Genomic DNA, 18051 nt, shown 5'->3' with positions numbered 1-18051 from the left:
TGGGTTCATTTGAAGGATCACTTGAAGATGAGTGTGAGTGAGCACTCTGGAGGTTGCAGTGAGAAGGGCTAGCTATGGAGAAGTCTTGCGCGACCCCATAGATAGAAACGGAATTTCTATAGTTCAATAAATGTCACAGACGATAAAACCCATCTGTCATACAAACCACATGTTAAATATATACCCTGCCGATTGAATTGTGACATCCTGTTATACGCTCACATTAACCACAAAAGCACTAAGCATATAGCTACAGCTGTATCTCAGGTAATCCTATTTAAGACCGTATAAAAAAACAAACAAACAAAATATCTATAAAATACACAACATTTTAATAAAATGGGAACTTTTGTTTCTGGTCTGTAAAGATCCCAGTGCTCCTTATTGAACCAACGAGCTGTATGAACGCTTGCTGTCCTAGTGAACGTTCTGTGTCTCCAGTGATTACAGAACAATCGACGCAGATTGACAGACCGGGTTACAATCTGGAGGGAGGTAGTGGGGATGGATAGATGTATCGATGGATTCTAGTTGCATTAGCTCTGTCTTGTTTGAAGATGATCTTGAAGTTTGAGAGTGAGTGGGAGTGTTGGACTTTCTCTGTGGCACCTGTTAGACATTTCCATATAACTTAGTGGCTAGTTCTCCATGTTGAAACCTTGATGCCTGGTGGGGTAAGGTCATCCTGTCCTCCTTCTGAGCATGATGATATTGGGCTTTAATACCTTGCCATAGCTCTAAATAACTCATGGAATTTCATCTTTCCTGTTTAGATCACACAAGCCATGATCCGGAGCCAGCAGCGGAGCGGTCTGGAGAAGCAGTTTGGGAACACCGTGTTACAGAGTTTGGGTGAGGAGCTTTGCAGATCAAATATGGAGCACGTCCTATGTGGAGATAGATTTTCTTATTGGATATGGATAATTCATACAGTCAGATAACATAAAGCCGAGCACGTCCAGTGTGGGGATGGATTTATTGTTGAATACAGATAATTCATACAGTCCGATAAAGGATCACTATACAAACCCGTTTCCTGACACTATACAATCCTAAGGGTCCCCCCACCCTCAGGGTCCCCCTCCGTTGGCACTGAAGGGGTTAAAACCCCTTCAGCCCCTTACCTTTATTCAGCGCCGGGCTCGGCGCTGGTGACCTCTCCTCCCCCGCCGACGTCAGCTCCCGAATGGAGCCGCGTGCGCATTCAAACAGTCCATAGGACAGCAGTTCTCAATGCTTTCCTATGGACGTTCTGCACGCTGGATGCGATTTTCGCATCCAGTGTCGCAGAAGCACCTCTAGCGGCTGCCCGGAAGACAGCCGCTAGAGGTTGGATTAACCCTGCAATGTGAACATAGCAGTTTCTCTGAATATAGTGTCCCTTAACATAAAGCGAGCTGTCACACGTTGTTCTTACTGCTGGCATGGCCGACATCTTGTGTTCATCGGTTTTTAAGTGGCTTCTAGGTCCATGATGTGAAATACAGGATGGCAGGGAACTCCGAGATAGATTATATTTTATGAAACCATTTTTCAAACCGATCTCACTGCAATGTAACCCAAACACTGAGCCATTTAATGTCCACGCGTTTTAACCCACTTCTTTTGAGCCATAGTGTCACACTATATAACTCTGCCAGTATTCCACTATACCGCGTGTGTTAATATTACTATCACGCTCTTCTTAATTAGTTCTGCTTTAAATATTTATTTTACTTTTTTTCTTTTTAAAGAAGTGAGTGTATCCAGTCTTGACTTTCTTTTGTTTTTAACCTAATCTAAAACATTAAATAAGGACATTTTTAGCACCAATCGTACAAGCTGCAAACGTGCCAGGGCACGGATGACAATATTGTCCAAAGAATGTTTTGCTGAGGATTATGGGTGTTTTCGTTTGTACAGCCAGAAAGGAGTTATTTTGTTTTCTGTGGTATATTGTTTTGAAAGAGTATTATGTGTTGTCTGCGTTCAGCGTTTTAGCCGCTGTCAGTGGTAATTACTGTCTAGTTAAAATGCTGGCGTGTCACCTAATGTGGTTTCCTGTGGTTTGACTGTGTGCTTGCAGATAACAGGCAGGGCCCGGCCGCAATGGACTTCCCTACGCGTTTGTTTGAAACATCAACTGACTGGGAGAATGAAATTGAGCGTCTTGGAGCGTCAGTGTGGAGAGTGAGCCCAGTCAATGAGCGGTGTGATATCTCCACCAGGTAACGAGGAGACAAGTCTCATACCACACGTACAGCGCGATAACTTCACATTTACTAATGTTTAAATAGGTTTATCTAGTATGGCACACCAGGTGTTAACCTCACAGTCAGCAGAGCGTTTTCACTGCTCAGGACTATAACCACTTCAGTCACAGAGGTCAAATCCAATATCTAATCTGGATCAAACGTTTTCTGGAATGCAGACAAAAAAAAAATTGTTTTAAATATTTTTTTAAAAATTGCTACGTTTCTTTATTATATAATTTAATTTCCTCAGTCATGACCAAACAGGTGGAATTACACCTCCAGTACCAAAAGGATTAAACTCGCTATGTGCAGCGTTTCATATCGAAGGGGTCAGTAAAGTGGTCATTGTACTTACTGTACCCTTTAACATACACAAAATTAAAATCAACAGCCCAGTCACGGCATATTCTGTGTACCTCCGAATAATAACACAAACTCAGTTAGTTGGACATTATATTTAATACACACCCGCGGATTAGTCGATTTACATTAAACCTCATCAGTTGCAGTTATTGCAGTATATAGCACCAACATACTGTGCAGCGCTGTATAGGATTACAATAGAGAAAGAAAAAACGGCCAGTAACCAACAAATAAATGTGAAGTTCAAGAAATAAACACATATTTGAGCTGTACAGTTATTTACAATAAAGCTCTAAGTTTAAAGGGACACTATAGTCCCCTAAATTACTTTAGCTTAATAAAGCAGTTTTAGTGTATAGATCATTCCCCTGCAATTTCACTGCTCAATTCACTGTCATTTAGGAGTTAAATCACTTTGTTTCTGTTTATGCAGCCCTAGCCACACCTCCCCTGGCTATGATTGACACAACATGCATGAAAACAAAATGGTTTCATATTCAATCAGACGTAAATTGAACAAATCACATATAGGAGGCTCCTGCAGGGTCAAGCAAGCTATTAACACAGCAGGAGATAAGGCATTTTAAATGAAACAGACTGTGCAATAAAGAAAGTGTAAACATTAGATGGCTCTTTACAGGAAGTGTTTAGGAAGGCTGTGTAAGTCACATGCAGGGAGGTGTGGCTAGGGCTGCATAAACAAAGTGATTTAACTTCTAAATGGCAGAGAATTGAGATTGCATGGGTATGGTCTATACACCAAAACTGCTTCATTAAGTGAAATTTGGTTGTTTTGGTGACTGGTGACCTTTTTATTAAATTCCAATAGTAAGGTACAATTGTGATATTTAAATATGGTACATAAAGAAAATGTAAAGGCATGTTCACTAAACATTGAGTTATAGGGAATTGAAAATAGGAATGCAAACACCCTGTACTGGGAAAATGGGATTTATTGACATCTGTTATGCTAATTCTAACCCAGAATCCACTGCTGTAGTTGATGTTCCCTGTTTTTATATGTCAGATCACAAGAGTTTTACTAATTTGCCAGGCAGTTAATAAGTATTTATTAATCGTCTGTAGAAGACATGAATCTTTTCTGTTAAAGTTTATTAGTGTGTGACATGAATTTGCTTGTATCTTACATTGTTGTATTTGTGATTTATTTAATTTAGTCTCTCCAAGTACATTGTGGTACCCTGCAAACTCCTGGACCACGACTTAAAGAAGACCTTTGCGCACTTTAACCAGTGGCGAATCCCGGTAAGTTTTTGGTAGACACAGTCCCTCTACCGGTTGTTCCATAAAGAATTGTAAAACACCAATAACTATCTTGTGGCTAACGGCTACTGCTGTTTTTCCAGAGATTGTCCTGGCATCACCCATCGGGCAGCGACCTCCTGCGATCGGCTGGATTCCAAACAAACACGGATCCAGACAAAGAGAATGTCAAGTAAGGATGTGCTACCAGTCCAAACCTTGATCCGAATCACATGGGATTTCTGTACATAATCATTGAACGGGATATGCCACGCACATACATGCAAACAGCGTGATTTAATCCGTCTTACCGTGATACCCAAGTCTTTTTAAATCATTATAGTGTCTGACTTAGAGAGTTATTCTTTGTTTTAATAAAGTTAACAACGATTATTCTTTTCCAGGAGAATGTGTTCCCTATGCGTGTGACACCATTATTAATCTCCCGATTCGATTCAGATTCTGATTATTTTCGTTTTGTTTGCGTTTCAGAGCTATAAAATCATTGCTTTTTGCCAACCATTCGCAATGTGTGATCGTAGACATGAATGAAGAACTTCCTACCATTTCTGATCTGCAGACATCCTACATTAAGCTGCGCGGCCTGTGTCTAAACGGTAATTTTTACTAAACTATGCATTTTTACTCCGTTCAAATGGATGATTTGACTCTGCTCATTTGGACATCTTGACTCTGCTCGTGACATCATTTTCACTGTCTTAATCTTAATTGTTTTTGGAGGGCTCCTGTGTTACCACCTCATTCAAACATCATTCTAGAACAACTAGCTTTATAATGAATACACAGATCAGCAGTCAGATGGGATCCTAAAATCCGATTAAAATTGATATATTAAAATGCAGCCGTAATAAACCGAATTATATTACACAACGGGAAAATAAATCCTTTGTGACTGTGGTCACGGAAATCTAATCTCCTACTGGATAGATAGTCAGGGTGTTTCATTGCATCATGATACTTAATTATTTTACTTATTTTTACATAAAATGGTCCCGTTTGTGTAAAGGGACACTCCAGCCTGGAATTGACCCCATCTATATATTAGTGCATCATCTGGATAGTTCATTGTCCAAAAATACACAAATAAATAAATCTATCCATAAGTCTTTGTGCCTCCTCATGGCAGTAATATAGTAATAGCCGGCCAATGGGCTGTGTCAGTGGTGTTACACACACCCATGACAGTAGTGATGACATCATAGCGCATATTAATTTCCCCCTTTAAGGGGCCCGTATACAAGAATCAGTACAGCGATATTTATGATTAGAGTTTTGCTTCTGCGTTTTTGTAGCATCTGTCTAACAGCATCAAATTTCTCTTCATGAGACTTTGTCATGACGGCAAATTGTCTGCTGAGTAAAATCTAGGGAGTTTAATATTTTGTGAGATGTGGTCCATAAAATGTAGGCCAAACTATAGTGATGGTGGGGAAAACAAATTATACCACATGGAATAAACCTGTGTCCTAATTTTCACTAAACAGCAACTCTGTCACCTTTTTTTCTAAAACATAATTGTTTTGTTTTTTTTTCTTCTTCCAGACCCCTCTACATCGGTGTCTGACGAAAAGTGGTTTTCTAATTTAGACAGCACACATTGGCTCGACCATGTGCGGTAAGCAATTATGTTCAATGTACCCGTAGCAATTAATCATTTGTAATTGCAAGGAAGCAGGTCGTTCATGCTCTTATTTTAGGCTAAAGGAAGTAAAATCTTCTAACTCGATTTTATCCTGCAGCCGGTCTGTCTCCAAGCCTTTCAAGGCCAATCACAATGTTTGTTAGCCTCCTTCTCTCATAACTCAATAATGTGTAACTTGAGTGGTGTCTTGATAGATGGTGGACTAACCTCAGCCGTCTATCGAGGTACAAAGCAGAGGCAGCAATGCCAAGGAGTAGCCCAATATGGAGTAGCTTACAGACACCATAAATAAAAATTCTGAGCGTTTCCTAAACATGTGCTCCTCTTGGTGGGACATGCTTGTCGGCCCAGTGGGGAATATTCATTTATTGGCATTGTGAGTGGTGCGAGAGAGTCTATTGGGAGGGCTTGATGGCCAGCTATCCTACTTGCTACCAATGTACGTAGGGTGTAGTTACTAAGCCGATCTTTATTGATCTCCTCGTTTCCTCTTTGTCTGTCGATCTCAAGGACTCGAGACTTTGTTTCATGCATTTACTGTTGTACAAAAAAAATTGTTCAGCAAAACCTTAAATTACAAAAAACGATTGAGAAGCCCATGATTTTAAATTGCACCATAATATCTTGAAAGCAGGACTTCTATAAGAAAAGCATATAGACCGAATATAGGACCAGTCTCTATAGATCATAGGATTTAACATGATTTAACTCAAGCTATGCTGAATACAGGGGCTGGTATTAAGGGATAGAGTCTGAGAAATCAGTCTGCCGAGCATCCTTCAAGCACTGTATGCATATAATGTCAGCCTGATCTGATTGTTAGAATGCCGGCTGCAGACTCTCGATATCGACCCGTCCCTCTGAGAGGCTTTCTAGCGATCTATCGAACTTCTATATTCCAGGAAATGAGGTGACTTCACTAATGTACATAATTAATTATCCTCTCTGAGCTTCCCACTCAATTATCGTCCTCGTATTCTGCTTTTGTACTCATTATCTATTATTAATTGTTGTTTTAAAGAGATTCTCTCCAGAGTTGGTTAATGCACTCTCTGCGGCGAGTACTAAATGAGAATACTCTGGATTAACTATTCTATCGCTGGAATAAATGGTCCGGGTTTAACGTCAAACCATCAGCTGTTCTTGGGACTGGGGGAATAGCTGGGAGTTTGTGGATTGGGTAGAATCGACAATAAACATGCTAATATTAGGCTGAAAAAGTAGCAGAATTGAGAATATCTCCAGTTCAGTTACTTCGAAATAAACATTTAAATTCCCTTCTCGTTTTTATGATCTATTTCTGCTTTATTAAATAAACCCCATGTGATTCCTCAGGAAAGCAGTTGATCAGAGGGAAAGTGGAACCTTTATAGATTGAACGTGTGTTTCCGCTGTGGATGGGGTAATGTTACGCCTTTAATGTCTCCCTGCAGGATATGCCTGAAGAAGGCCTGTGATATCTCGCTGTTGCTCTGCGATAGAAGATTATCGGTGGTCCTTCAAGGTAAAAAAACGAAATCGCTTTATTTTACGGACCCTTCAGCTTGTTGGAACAGGTTTATATAATGGTTAACGTTGCAGTGAAACAACGTGTTCTATCTAAATTTCTGCTTTTAACCATGTAACTAATCTAATACAGTAACCACGTTCATAGTGAAATTCTAATTCTGTGTTATCGAGTTATTGCATTTTATTCCTGAAACAAAGGGCAGTCCTGCTGTTTTAACCGAGTACCTTGTTGTTAATATGACCCGTTTTAGCAATGATTTCTCAGTTTAATGGGGAACTGTCGCTTGCCATGATGCTTAATATTAACTTTCCTTACCTCCTATATTTAACTAAATCCGTAAACAAAAATTAGACGTAGAAACCCACACCCTGTATTTACCAATACCCTGCTACTGGGTGCCTCCATCTTAGCCCCCTGTCAATCAATGTTATAAACTCCACCCTTTTAACCTGTCATTCATCATAGAGAGAGCAGGTGATACACTGATACACTGTTTCTGTTCTCCTCCCACAATGCAATGTGCCCTGACCGTGCCAGGATGGAACTGAATTGTGATATCGTTTACTAAATCTGTAGTATACCTTAATGAGCAGACCCTTATATATAGATAATTACTATGACCTATGGCATGTGTCCTGAAAACAGAATTTGATTTATAAACGGTTTCCCCACAGAACCCGATGATCGCGATATGAACTGCGTGATGACATCATTGGTTCAGGTGATATCGGATCCTCATGCGCGCACCTTGTCCGGCTTCCAGAGCTTGGTTCAGAAGGAGTGGGTGTCAGCGGGGCATCCGTTCATGCAACGAATAAACCTGTACAGACACGCTGATAAGGAGGACGTGAGTTTAGACGCATCGAATATTGTGTCCTCCACTTCTTGTGAAATGCAACTCCTGTGATGCTCAGCCACACTGCTTCTTTTCTCATCGGATGTTTGCTGAGATTTCTGGAATTTGTAGTTTCCCCATATCCGGAGGGCTAGACCCCGATTTAATCCAGAACTGTGCGGCTCCTTTTAATGTAAAAACATATTGTTTAACTTAAAGGGACAGTTACCCCATAACATTCCAAGACCAGCTGTTTACTGAGCTGTAAGGATTTAATTACCTAATTACTAAATTTAGGCCAGAAGAGACAATTTTTCAAAACCCGGATAATCTAGCCTTAATTTTAAATTTGATTTTGACTTCACTACAATTCAGATTTTAGTGAATAATCCCCAGATTATAAGTCAGACCTTTCTCTGAATAGCTGTTAATCAGTGAGATGGTGTAAACCTGCTATTAGAGAACATTTTCAAATATTTCTATAGTTTGCGTTTATTTGTTAAAGTGTAACAAATTTAAACCTATTTAGTTTAGAAAAACGTCGCCTGAGAGGGGATATGATAACATTATACAAATATATTCGGGGCCAATACAAACCATTGTGTGGAAATCTATTCACAAACCGGACTTTACATAGGACACGAGGCCATGCGTTTAGACTGGAAGAAAGAAGATTTCGTCTAAGGCAAAGGAAAGGTTTTTTTACTGTAAGAACAATCAGGATGTGGAATTCTCTGCCTGAAGAAGTGGTTTTATCAGAGTCCATACAGATGTTCAAACAGCTACTAGATGCATACTGCAAAAACAGAATATTCAAGGATATAATCTTTCAATGTAGGATAATAACTGCTTGATCCAGGGATAAATCTGACTGCCATTCTGGGGTCAAGAAGGAATTTTTTTCCTAGCTTGTTGCAAAATTGTGCTTCAAACTGGGTTTTTTTGCCTTCTTTTGGATCAACAGCAAGAAACATATGTGAGGAAGGCTGAACTTGATGGACGCAAGTCTCTTTTCAGCTATGTAACTATGTAACTCAGGGGTGTATCCTGGTTTTGTGCTGCCCTAGGCAGGACAAAACTCAGGCACCCCCCCTCCCCCCGCGCCACCCCCACCCAACCTTTCCCCCCGCCCGCATTCTAAATACACACACACACACACACTCACTAGCAGACACAAACTAGCAGACACACACACTCACTGACATACACACACACTCACAGGCAAACACACACTAACAGACACACACAGTCACACACTAACAGACACACACAGTCACACACTAACAGACACACACACACACTAACAGACACACACACACACTAACAGACACACACACACACTAACAGACACACACACACACTAACAGACACAGACACACACACTAACAGACACAGACACACACACACACTAACAGACACACACACACACTAACAGACACAGACACACACTAACAGACACAGACACACGCTAACAGACACAGACACAAACGCTAACAGACACACACTGACACACACACACTAACAGACACACACACACACACACAGACACACACTAACAGACACACACACTAACAGACACAGACACACACTAACAGACACAGACACACACCCACCCACATTAACACATTTTTTTAAAATGTATTTTTAACACATTTTTTTTTATTTTTTTAACACATTTTTTTTAACACTTTTTTTATTTATTTTTTAACACGTTTTTTTAAATTTATTTTTCACACATTTTTGAAATTTATTTTTCACACATTTTTGAAATTTATTTTTCACACATTTTTTTTTTAAATTTATTTTTCACACATTTTTTTAAAATTTATTTTTCACACATTTTTTTTTTATTTAACACCCCCCTCCCCCCCAGCCTCCTTACCTTTGGGAATGCTGGGGAGGGGGTGTCTCTTCCTCCCTGGTGGTCCAGTGGCTGCTGGGCGATCGGGCGGCACTGCCTGATATAGCATCACATTTCCTTTCTCTGCCTGGCGGGCGGGCGGGCAGGCGGCCGGCCGGCGAGGGAGCACTTCCCCTGAGCTGTCTGCTCAGCTCCCTCGCGCGCCTCAGAGTGAGGCTGGGAGCCGGAATATGACGTCATATTCCGGCTCCGCCTCCCAGCCTCACTCTGCGGCTGGCGAGGGAGCTGAGCAGACAGCTCAGGGGAAGTGCTCCCTCGTCGGCCGGCCGCCTGCCCGCCCGCCCGCCAGGTAGTGCCGCCCGATCACCCAGCAGCCCGCCGGCATGTCTGTTAGCCGCAAGGCTAACAAGGCATTTGCCCTGGGCATTTGGGGGCGGCTTTTTTTGCCGCCCCCTGGAAAATGCCGCCCAAGGCAAATGCCTTGTTTGCCTCGCGGCTAATACGCCCCTGATGTAACTATGTAACTATGTAACTATGTAACTCACTAGTGAGATTTTCTGCCCAAGCAGAACGCAGGCTAGAAATGATTAAGATATTATACACTGCTCAAAAAAATAAAGGGAACACTTAAACAACACAATGTAACTCCAAGTCAATCACACTTCTGTGAAATCAAACTGTCCACTTAGGAAGCAACACTGAGTGACAATCAATTTCACATGCTGTTGTGCAAATGGGATAGACAACAGGTGGGAAATTATAGGCAATTAGCAAGACACCCCCAATAAAGGAGTGGTTCTGCAGGTGGTGACCACAGACCACTTCTCAGTTCCTATGCCTCCTGACTGATGTTTTGGTCACTTTTGAATGCTGGCGGTGCTTTCACTCTAGTGGTAGCATGAGACAGAGTCTACAGCCCACACAAATGGCTCAGGTAGTGCAGCTCATCCAGGATGGCACATCAATGCGAGCTGTGGCAAGAAGGTTTGCTGTGTCTGTCAGCGTAGTGTCCAGAGCATGGAGGCGCTACCAGGAGACAGGCCAGTACATCGGGAGACGTGGAGGAGGCCGTAGGAGGGCAACAACCCAGCAGCAGGACCGCTACTCCGCCTTTGTGCAAGAAGGAACACGAGGAGCACTGCCAGAGCCCTGCAAAATTACCTCCAGCAGGCCACAAATGTGCATGTGTCTGCTCAAACGGTCAGAAACAGACTCCATGAGGGTGGTATGAGGGCCCGAAGTCCACAGGTGGGGGTTGTGCTTACAGCCCAACACCATGCAGGACGTTTGGCATTTGCCAGAGAACACCAAGATTGGCAAATTCGCCACTGGCGCCCTGTTCTCTTCACAGATGAAAGCAGGTTTACACTGAGCACATGTGACAGAGACTGGAGATGCCGTGGAGAACGTTCTGCTGCCTGCAACATCCTCCAGCATGACCGGTTTGGCAGTGGGTGAGTAATGGTGTGGAGTGGCATTTCTTTGGGGGGGCCGCACAGCCCTCCATGTGCTCGCCTTAGGTAGCCTGACTGCCATTAGGTACCGAGATGAGATCCTCAGACCCCTTGTGAGACCATATGCTCTTGCGGTTGGCCCTGGGTTCCTCCTAATGCAAGACAATGCTAGACCTCATGTGGCTGGAGTGTGTCAGCAGTTCCTGCAAGACGAAGGCATTGATGCTATGGACTGGCCTGCCCGTTCCCCAGACCTGAATCCAATTGAGCACAACTGGGACATCATGTCTCACTCCATGCTCCAATGTCACGTTGCACCACAGACTGTCCAGTAGGGATTGACCGATTATCGGTTTTACCGATATAATCGGCCGATATTTGGTATTTTCGGCAATATCGGTCAATATAGATACCGATATTGCTGATAATACCTCCTAGGACCGCCGGGCTCATCACAAGCCCGGCGGTCCAGCAGCAAGCGCTGACTTACCTTGCCAACAGCTTCTGCAGCTCCCCAGTCTAAATCTCGCGAGACCCGCGAGCCAGGAGCTGCTGGCAAGGTAAGTCAGCGCTTGCTGCCGGCCCCCCACAGTACTTAACAAGCCTGGTAAGAAGGGAGGGGGGACTAAAAAAAACACAATTTAAATATAAAAAATTAACCTAAAAAAATGCCCCCCCACCCCTATTTTACACAAATTACATCACTACACAAACACACACACTGCATTACATATATACACACAGCATTACACAAACACACACACTGCATTACATATATACACACAGCATTACACACACTACACAAACACACACACACACACACACACTGCATTCACTATACACACACTACAAAAACACACACTGCATTCACTATATATACACACTACACAAATACTCACTGCATTCACTATACACACTACACTACACACACAGCCCCCCTGTCTAAACACACTTCATCCACTACACGTGGCTTGTATATTTTGTGCATTTACCTTTAGAATTAGTTTATTTTTTCAAAATGGTAAATGTACAGAATATCGGCAAGTTATCGGCCTGAAAGTTCACAGATTATCGGTATCGGTATCGGCTCTAAAAAAATCAATATCGGTCGATCCCTACTGTCCAGGAGTTGGCAGATGCTTTAGTCCAGGTCTGGGAGGAGATCCCTCAGGAGACCATCCGCCACCTCATCAGGAGCATGCACAGGCGTTGTAGGGAGGTCATACAGGCACATGGAGGCCACACACACTACTGAGCCTCATTTTGACTTGTTTTATGGACATGATATCAAAGTTGGATCAGCCTGTAGTGTGTTTTTCCACTTAAATTTTGAGTGTGACTCCAAATCCAGACCTCCATGGGTTGAAAATTTTGATTTCCATTTTTTAATTTTTGTGTGATTTTGTTGTCAGCACATTCAACTATGTAAAGAACAAAGTATTTGAGAAGAATATTTAATTCATTCAGATCTAGGATGTGTTATGTTTGTGTTCCCTTTATTTTTTGGAGCCGTGTATATTAAAATGTCACTATTTGTTAATTTTCATGCTGGGTACGCCGGTCATTGCATGTTAATGATCCTATCCCGGTGCATGCTCTGTGTGTGACTGAGTAAGTATGAGCACGAACAAGGGATCGTAGGGCAGCAAATCTTAACCCCCCCTCCACAGCATTAATCCCCCCAGTGTCGCCTTCTCTGCAGCATTTATTGCCGTGCCGAATGAGAAACTGTCACTCAAAAAAAAGGGGCCATTCCCACTTTAAAGCAAGCTGGTGACAAACCAGCAAGGGGTTTTTACATCACAGGTGAGATATGTTTAAATACAGCATTTAACAGATTGGGGATTTTAGTCGGCTGCGCTTGTAAAATATTGTTTATGGTCACAAAAGGTTAACAAATTTAAACCTATTTAGTTTAGAAAAACGTCGCCTGAGAGGGGATATGATAACATTATACAAATATATTCGGGGCCAATACAAACCATTGTGTGGAAATCTATTCACAAAACGGACTTTACATAGGACACGAGGCCATGCGTTTAGACTGGAAGAAAGAAGATTTCGTCTAAGGCAAAGGAAAGGTTTTTTTACTGTAAGAACAATCAGGATGTGGAATTCTCTGCCTGAAGAAGTGGTTTTATCAGAGTCCATACAGATGTTCAAACAGCTACTAGATGCATACTTGCAAAGACAGAATATTCAAGGATATAATGTTTCAATGTAGGGTAATAACTGCTTGATTCAAGGATAAATCTGACTGCCATTCTGGGGTCAAGAAGGAATTTTTTGTCCTAGCTTGTTGCAAAATTGTGCTTCAAACTGGGGTTTTTTGTTTTTTTTGCCTTCTGGATCAACAGCAAAAAACAGGTGTGAGGAAGGCTGAACTTGATGGGCGCAAGTCTCTTTTCAGCTATCTAACTATGTAACTATGTAACAAATGGCCAGTTATGTTCTCCCTAATCTAATGGCTAGCTTCGGAATTTACAGGTCATATTTTTATGGAACGCCTGCTAATCTTTCCAAACTCAGAAAAACAGAACGCACAGGCCCTGCCAAGGGGTTACCGATAAATCAAAGAACAAGTAAAGAATTCAGACCTGATAGAAATGACCTAAAGACGTGATTGCCTCCTATTCTAGGCTCCCTCTAGTGGCAATATGTGGAATTGCAGTCATAAACAATTCATTAAAATCTCAATATAAAGATTGTATGGATTTTAATCCTGATCTCAGAGTGGGTTACTTGCTTTTATTCATACCTCAAACTCACCTCAGTCATTGATGTACATGAGCTAATCTTTTTGGATTTGAGAATTATATTACTTGACGATGGAACCATACAAACTGAGCTATATAGGAAATCAACTGCAACCAATAGCCTCCTACACTGGGACAGCCATCACCCTTACAGTCTGAGGGCATCTATCCCTTATAGCCAGTACCTCCGTGCTAGAAGGAACTGCTCCGAGGATGACTCCTTTTATCAAGAATGCCAACTATTAAGAACACGCTTCAAGACATTGGGCTATCCCAATAGGGTCCTGAAGAAGGCATTCCAACGCGCAAGCCAAACTGACAGACTGACCAGCCTTAGGTCAACTCGCACTAAAACCTCTGACCCTACTCCAAGATGTATTGCGACCTTTGATAGCGGATGGGCCACTATGTCCAATATATTATCCAAGAACTGGCCCATTTTACGCCATAACCCTATACTTAACAAACTACTACCAGATCATCCAGAACTGACTGCCCGAAGAGCAGTTAATTTACAGGACATGCTTGTCCATAGTCACCTGGCATCCCCTCAGGCCACTTCTAACTGGCTCACCCAAACCAAAGGGACATACAGGTGCGGACATTGCAAAGCATGCAAATACATTTTACCATCTAAACTAACTCAGTCTAACTGTTCCAAAATCACAGTTCACACCAATGCCCTTATAAACTGTAGCACCACCAATATCATCTATTTGATAACTTGTGACTGTGGGCTACAATATATTGGTAAGACCTACCAACAGTTTAGACGCAGAATCCTGCAACACATCGGCTCCATCAAAAACAACATTACCCCTACCCCTATTGCCAGACACATCCAGAATTTTCATCATGGCAACGCAGATTGCTTGAAATTTCAAGCAATCGAAAAGCTTCTTCCTCACCCGAGAAAAGGTAATTTAAATCGACTTTTATTACAAAAGGAGTCACAATGGATCTTCAAATTCAAAACACTGACCCCTAGTGGCTTGAATGAAGAATACAATTACACCCCCTTCATTCATAAATAATGTCAGTTCATTCACTGATGGCACATCTTTTTACAGGGACTACCCCTTACCATTTATAATTCTATTTGACCTTGTAGCAATTGGGCATTTCACCCCCCATTTCTCTCTAATTCCTATTACTTTTTAGTAAACCTTTATGGAACCTTCATATTTACCCTTATTTGCCATACAGGGGTCTGAAACGATATATTGTATAGAATACCCTTACAATTGACTAATTATGGCTTGAGCAACTACTTATATTCAGGAAAAAGAACAATCTTCAAGCCAGCCTGTACCATGCAGGATTATCATCCTTATGGTCAGCATTCACTATGAATCTGGACATCGCAGAAACGTATGTGCTACTCTACCCTGTACACTAAACTTAGCTACTGCCTTGCACTACTCAGCAGGCTTACTATGCTATCAATTTTACAGCACTGTACCCAAGCACGTACCATTCTGCAACTGATACGTTGCAATTAATATTTAGCCATTACTATTTTTGTATCATCACTTTGTCCAGTTTACAGCTTGGCAATTTTTTATACCCTGTTAATGTTGATTGGTCAGTAATCTATCGGACTTGCACCACATCATCATCACCATATATCTTTATTAATATATGGTCACTATCCAGGTTCCTCTAATGTATGAATTTTTCATACTAGCTGTTTGGGTTCCCACTACATCTCATCCAGCATGGTAGGAGTTAACCGGACCCAACTTTGGTTGCTCCTCCCACCGACCAATCAGGACGCAAGGCGCCCTATTTAAAATCGGACACACGAGATCTCTACTCACCCCTTGAAAAGCCGCTCACAGGCGAAACGCGCGTCGGGGCTTTCGTTTTGTGTAAACTACTTTGGACAAGCCGTAGTAAATCTATTGAGCCAGATTAATTGAGCTGTATTTTAGTAATCTTTAGAAGTCTAGAGTTACTTTTAGTAATCTCCGCAGTATATACTAGCGGGTCTTCAGACTCTGAACCATGGAAGAGAAGTTATTTAACTCATGCAAAGCATTTTGACTAGCGACTAGCTGTGTAGTCATACCGAACTAGACAAGTTCATCAAGATTCTTAGTTATCTGCTGGGGACTAGCCAGACAAAGTTTATTTAAATCTGAGTACCTGTTGCAATCCTTAGTAATCTTGACAGTATGTACCAGTGAGTCTCCAGACCCTCATTTACTGCGGAGCTCTGTTCCGTGTAGCTGCATTTGACAAGCTGCACCTATTCCACCGAGCCAGACTAATTGACATGATCTTTAGAAAGCTCTAGGAATCTGTAGTTACTTTGAGCTATCTCTGCAGTATTAACTAGTGGGGTTTTTTGACTCTAATCTATCAAAGAGAAGGCATTTAGCCCGAGCTAAGCATTTCACTAGCGGCCTCTTACAGTTAGATAATGACAGGCTGTGTATTTTGACTGAGTCAGACCAGCTGATCAGAATCTTAGTAACTTGCCGGGGTGCTAGCCGGACTATTTAACTTGAACTTCAGTAATCTGTTTAAAACCTCTATAATCTTTGCAGAGTATACCAGTGAGTCTTTAGACCCTCATTTATTGCGGACCTGCGATCTAGCAGGAGTTAGTACTATGGTATTATACTAACTGATTTCCAGAGACAGACGTCTCGTTCAGCTCTCCCTATTTGAATTTTTTTTGGGGACATCTATGCTCTTATACTACGTGTCCACATCACCAGATGTTGTTAGGCAGAGGCAGGGACCTCTAGCCAACTAAGTTACACCATTAAAAGGCAGTACAGGCCAGTCCAGAGTATTAACATGATCTGTCTGTTCTGGACAATTTATGAGGTCCAGACCTGATATTTATCAGAATATCTCACCCCCTTTCGGGACTTAGACAGTAAAACTCACCCTATTATATCTCTGGCGTTACCTGTCTGACTGTCTATTTGTATATATATTTTTCATTTTTCTGTGACCCTACTATTATCTTTGTACTGACTGTGGCACGGTATTCTGATATTCTCCAGGGAGTCTCCCTGCACGAACTACTACCAGCACTCTGTACGTCTCTCATATCAAACTCAGACACTCTGCTCAGACGACTCTGTGTCACGGATACATAGAGACCAGTTATTATTTCTCAGCATAACCATACAGTATAAGTCTGCACATGCAGTCTGAGAAATTTATTATCCCAGTAGGGACACATACGTTTATTAACGTTTTCTTTCTCTCTTTCTTTTATGTTATGTCCGTCTAGAGCTCGATATCTCTCCAGCTCTTAATATATTGAGAATTCATTAAAATCCTATCTTTTTATATTGATAATTCATTAAAAGTTACATTTTATTTAAGGTCACTGGACAGTCCAGTTCTTTGTTTTTTCATGCTTTTATTCATATTTACTGACACAACGTCCCTGTCAGTCTGTGTGTGTGTGTGATGGCGTTCCTTGTGTTACAGAGTTTATTGACAACTTGTTTCTTCTCACAGTCTCCGATGTTCCTGCTGCTCCTAGACTGTGTCTGGCAGCTCATGCACCAGTTCCCGTCCACCTTCGAATTTACCGAGTCCTACCTGATCGCTCTGCAGGACAGTATTTACAACCCATTCTGTAGCAGCTTCATGCACAACTGCCAGTGGGATCGGGTTCGAGGAAGTCAGGTAAGTGCTCGCTGTAGGTATATATATCAGAATTCTGTTCCAGCAGTTACTTAGGACATGTTGAGCAAAAAACAGGTCGCAAGAGTATTCTGAGAACGGACAGCAACTAGAATAACCTGCCCTTCGGTGGGTCCCTGCTCAGTTCTCAAACTGGTTTTAGCTCATCTTGTGCCATTACAGAGAGAACATCTCTGAAACATATCAGACTGGTCCCACCCATACGGGCAGTCCAGATCCGAAATGCCAGCAAGTTCCCTCTGCACGAGAGACACAGCAACCCCAGACGATCGTTTCAGCCTTGTTAGGCATCATCAGTGAGGCATAGCTGATATCTCTCTAGGCACCATGAGCAAGGGGTCCACGTCTTTAAACTTATGGAGAGCAAAAAACAGGTTGCAAGAGTATTCTGAGAACGGACAGCAACTAAAATACCCTGCCCTTCGGTGGGTCCCCGC

General features: G+C 42.0%; 1 protein-coding gene across 2 annotated transcripts in view; it reads left to right on the top strand.

The window, feature by feature from the left end:
- The window catches only part of MTMR11 (myotubularin related protein 11), a 43354-nt gene that overhangs the window by 20867 nt on the left and 4436 nt on the right, over nucleotides 1-18051 (top strand). For both annotated transcript variants that reach the window (XM_063440407.1, XM_063440406.1), the window contains exons 6-14: nucleotides 774-852; nucleotides 2066-2207; nucleotides 3776-3863; nucleotides 3965-4053; nucleotides 4353-4477; nucleotides 5424-5496; nucleotides 6957-7027; nucleotides 7708-7880; nucleotides 17426-17596. In XM_063440407.1, coding sequence (XP_063296477.1) covers nucleotides 774-852; nucleotides 2066-2207; nucleotides 3776-3863; nucleotides 3965-4053; nucleotides 4353-4477; nucleotides 5424-5496; nucleotides 6957-7027; nucleotides 7708-7880; nucleotides 17426-17596 — 1011 coding nt within the window. The remainder of the gene's footprint in view (nucleotides 1-773; nucleotides 853-2065; nucleotides 2208-3775; nucleotides 3864-3964; nucleotides 4054-4352; nucleotides 4478-5423; nucleotides 5497-6956; nucleotides 7028-7707; nucleotides 7881-17425; nucleotides 17597-18051) is intronic.

The sequence above is a fragment of the Pelobates fuscus genome, chromosome 13 (genome assembly GCF_036172605.1).
Source record: "Pelobates fuscus isolate aPelFus1 chromosome 13, aPelFus1.pri, whole genome shotgun sequence".
NCBI lineage: Eukaryota > Metazoa > Chordata > Amphibia > Anura > Pelobatidae > Pelobates > Pelobates fuscus.
Note: the sequence above shows the minus strand (reverse complement) of the source record. Positions and strands in the feature narration are given on the sequence as shown.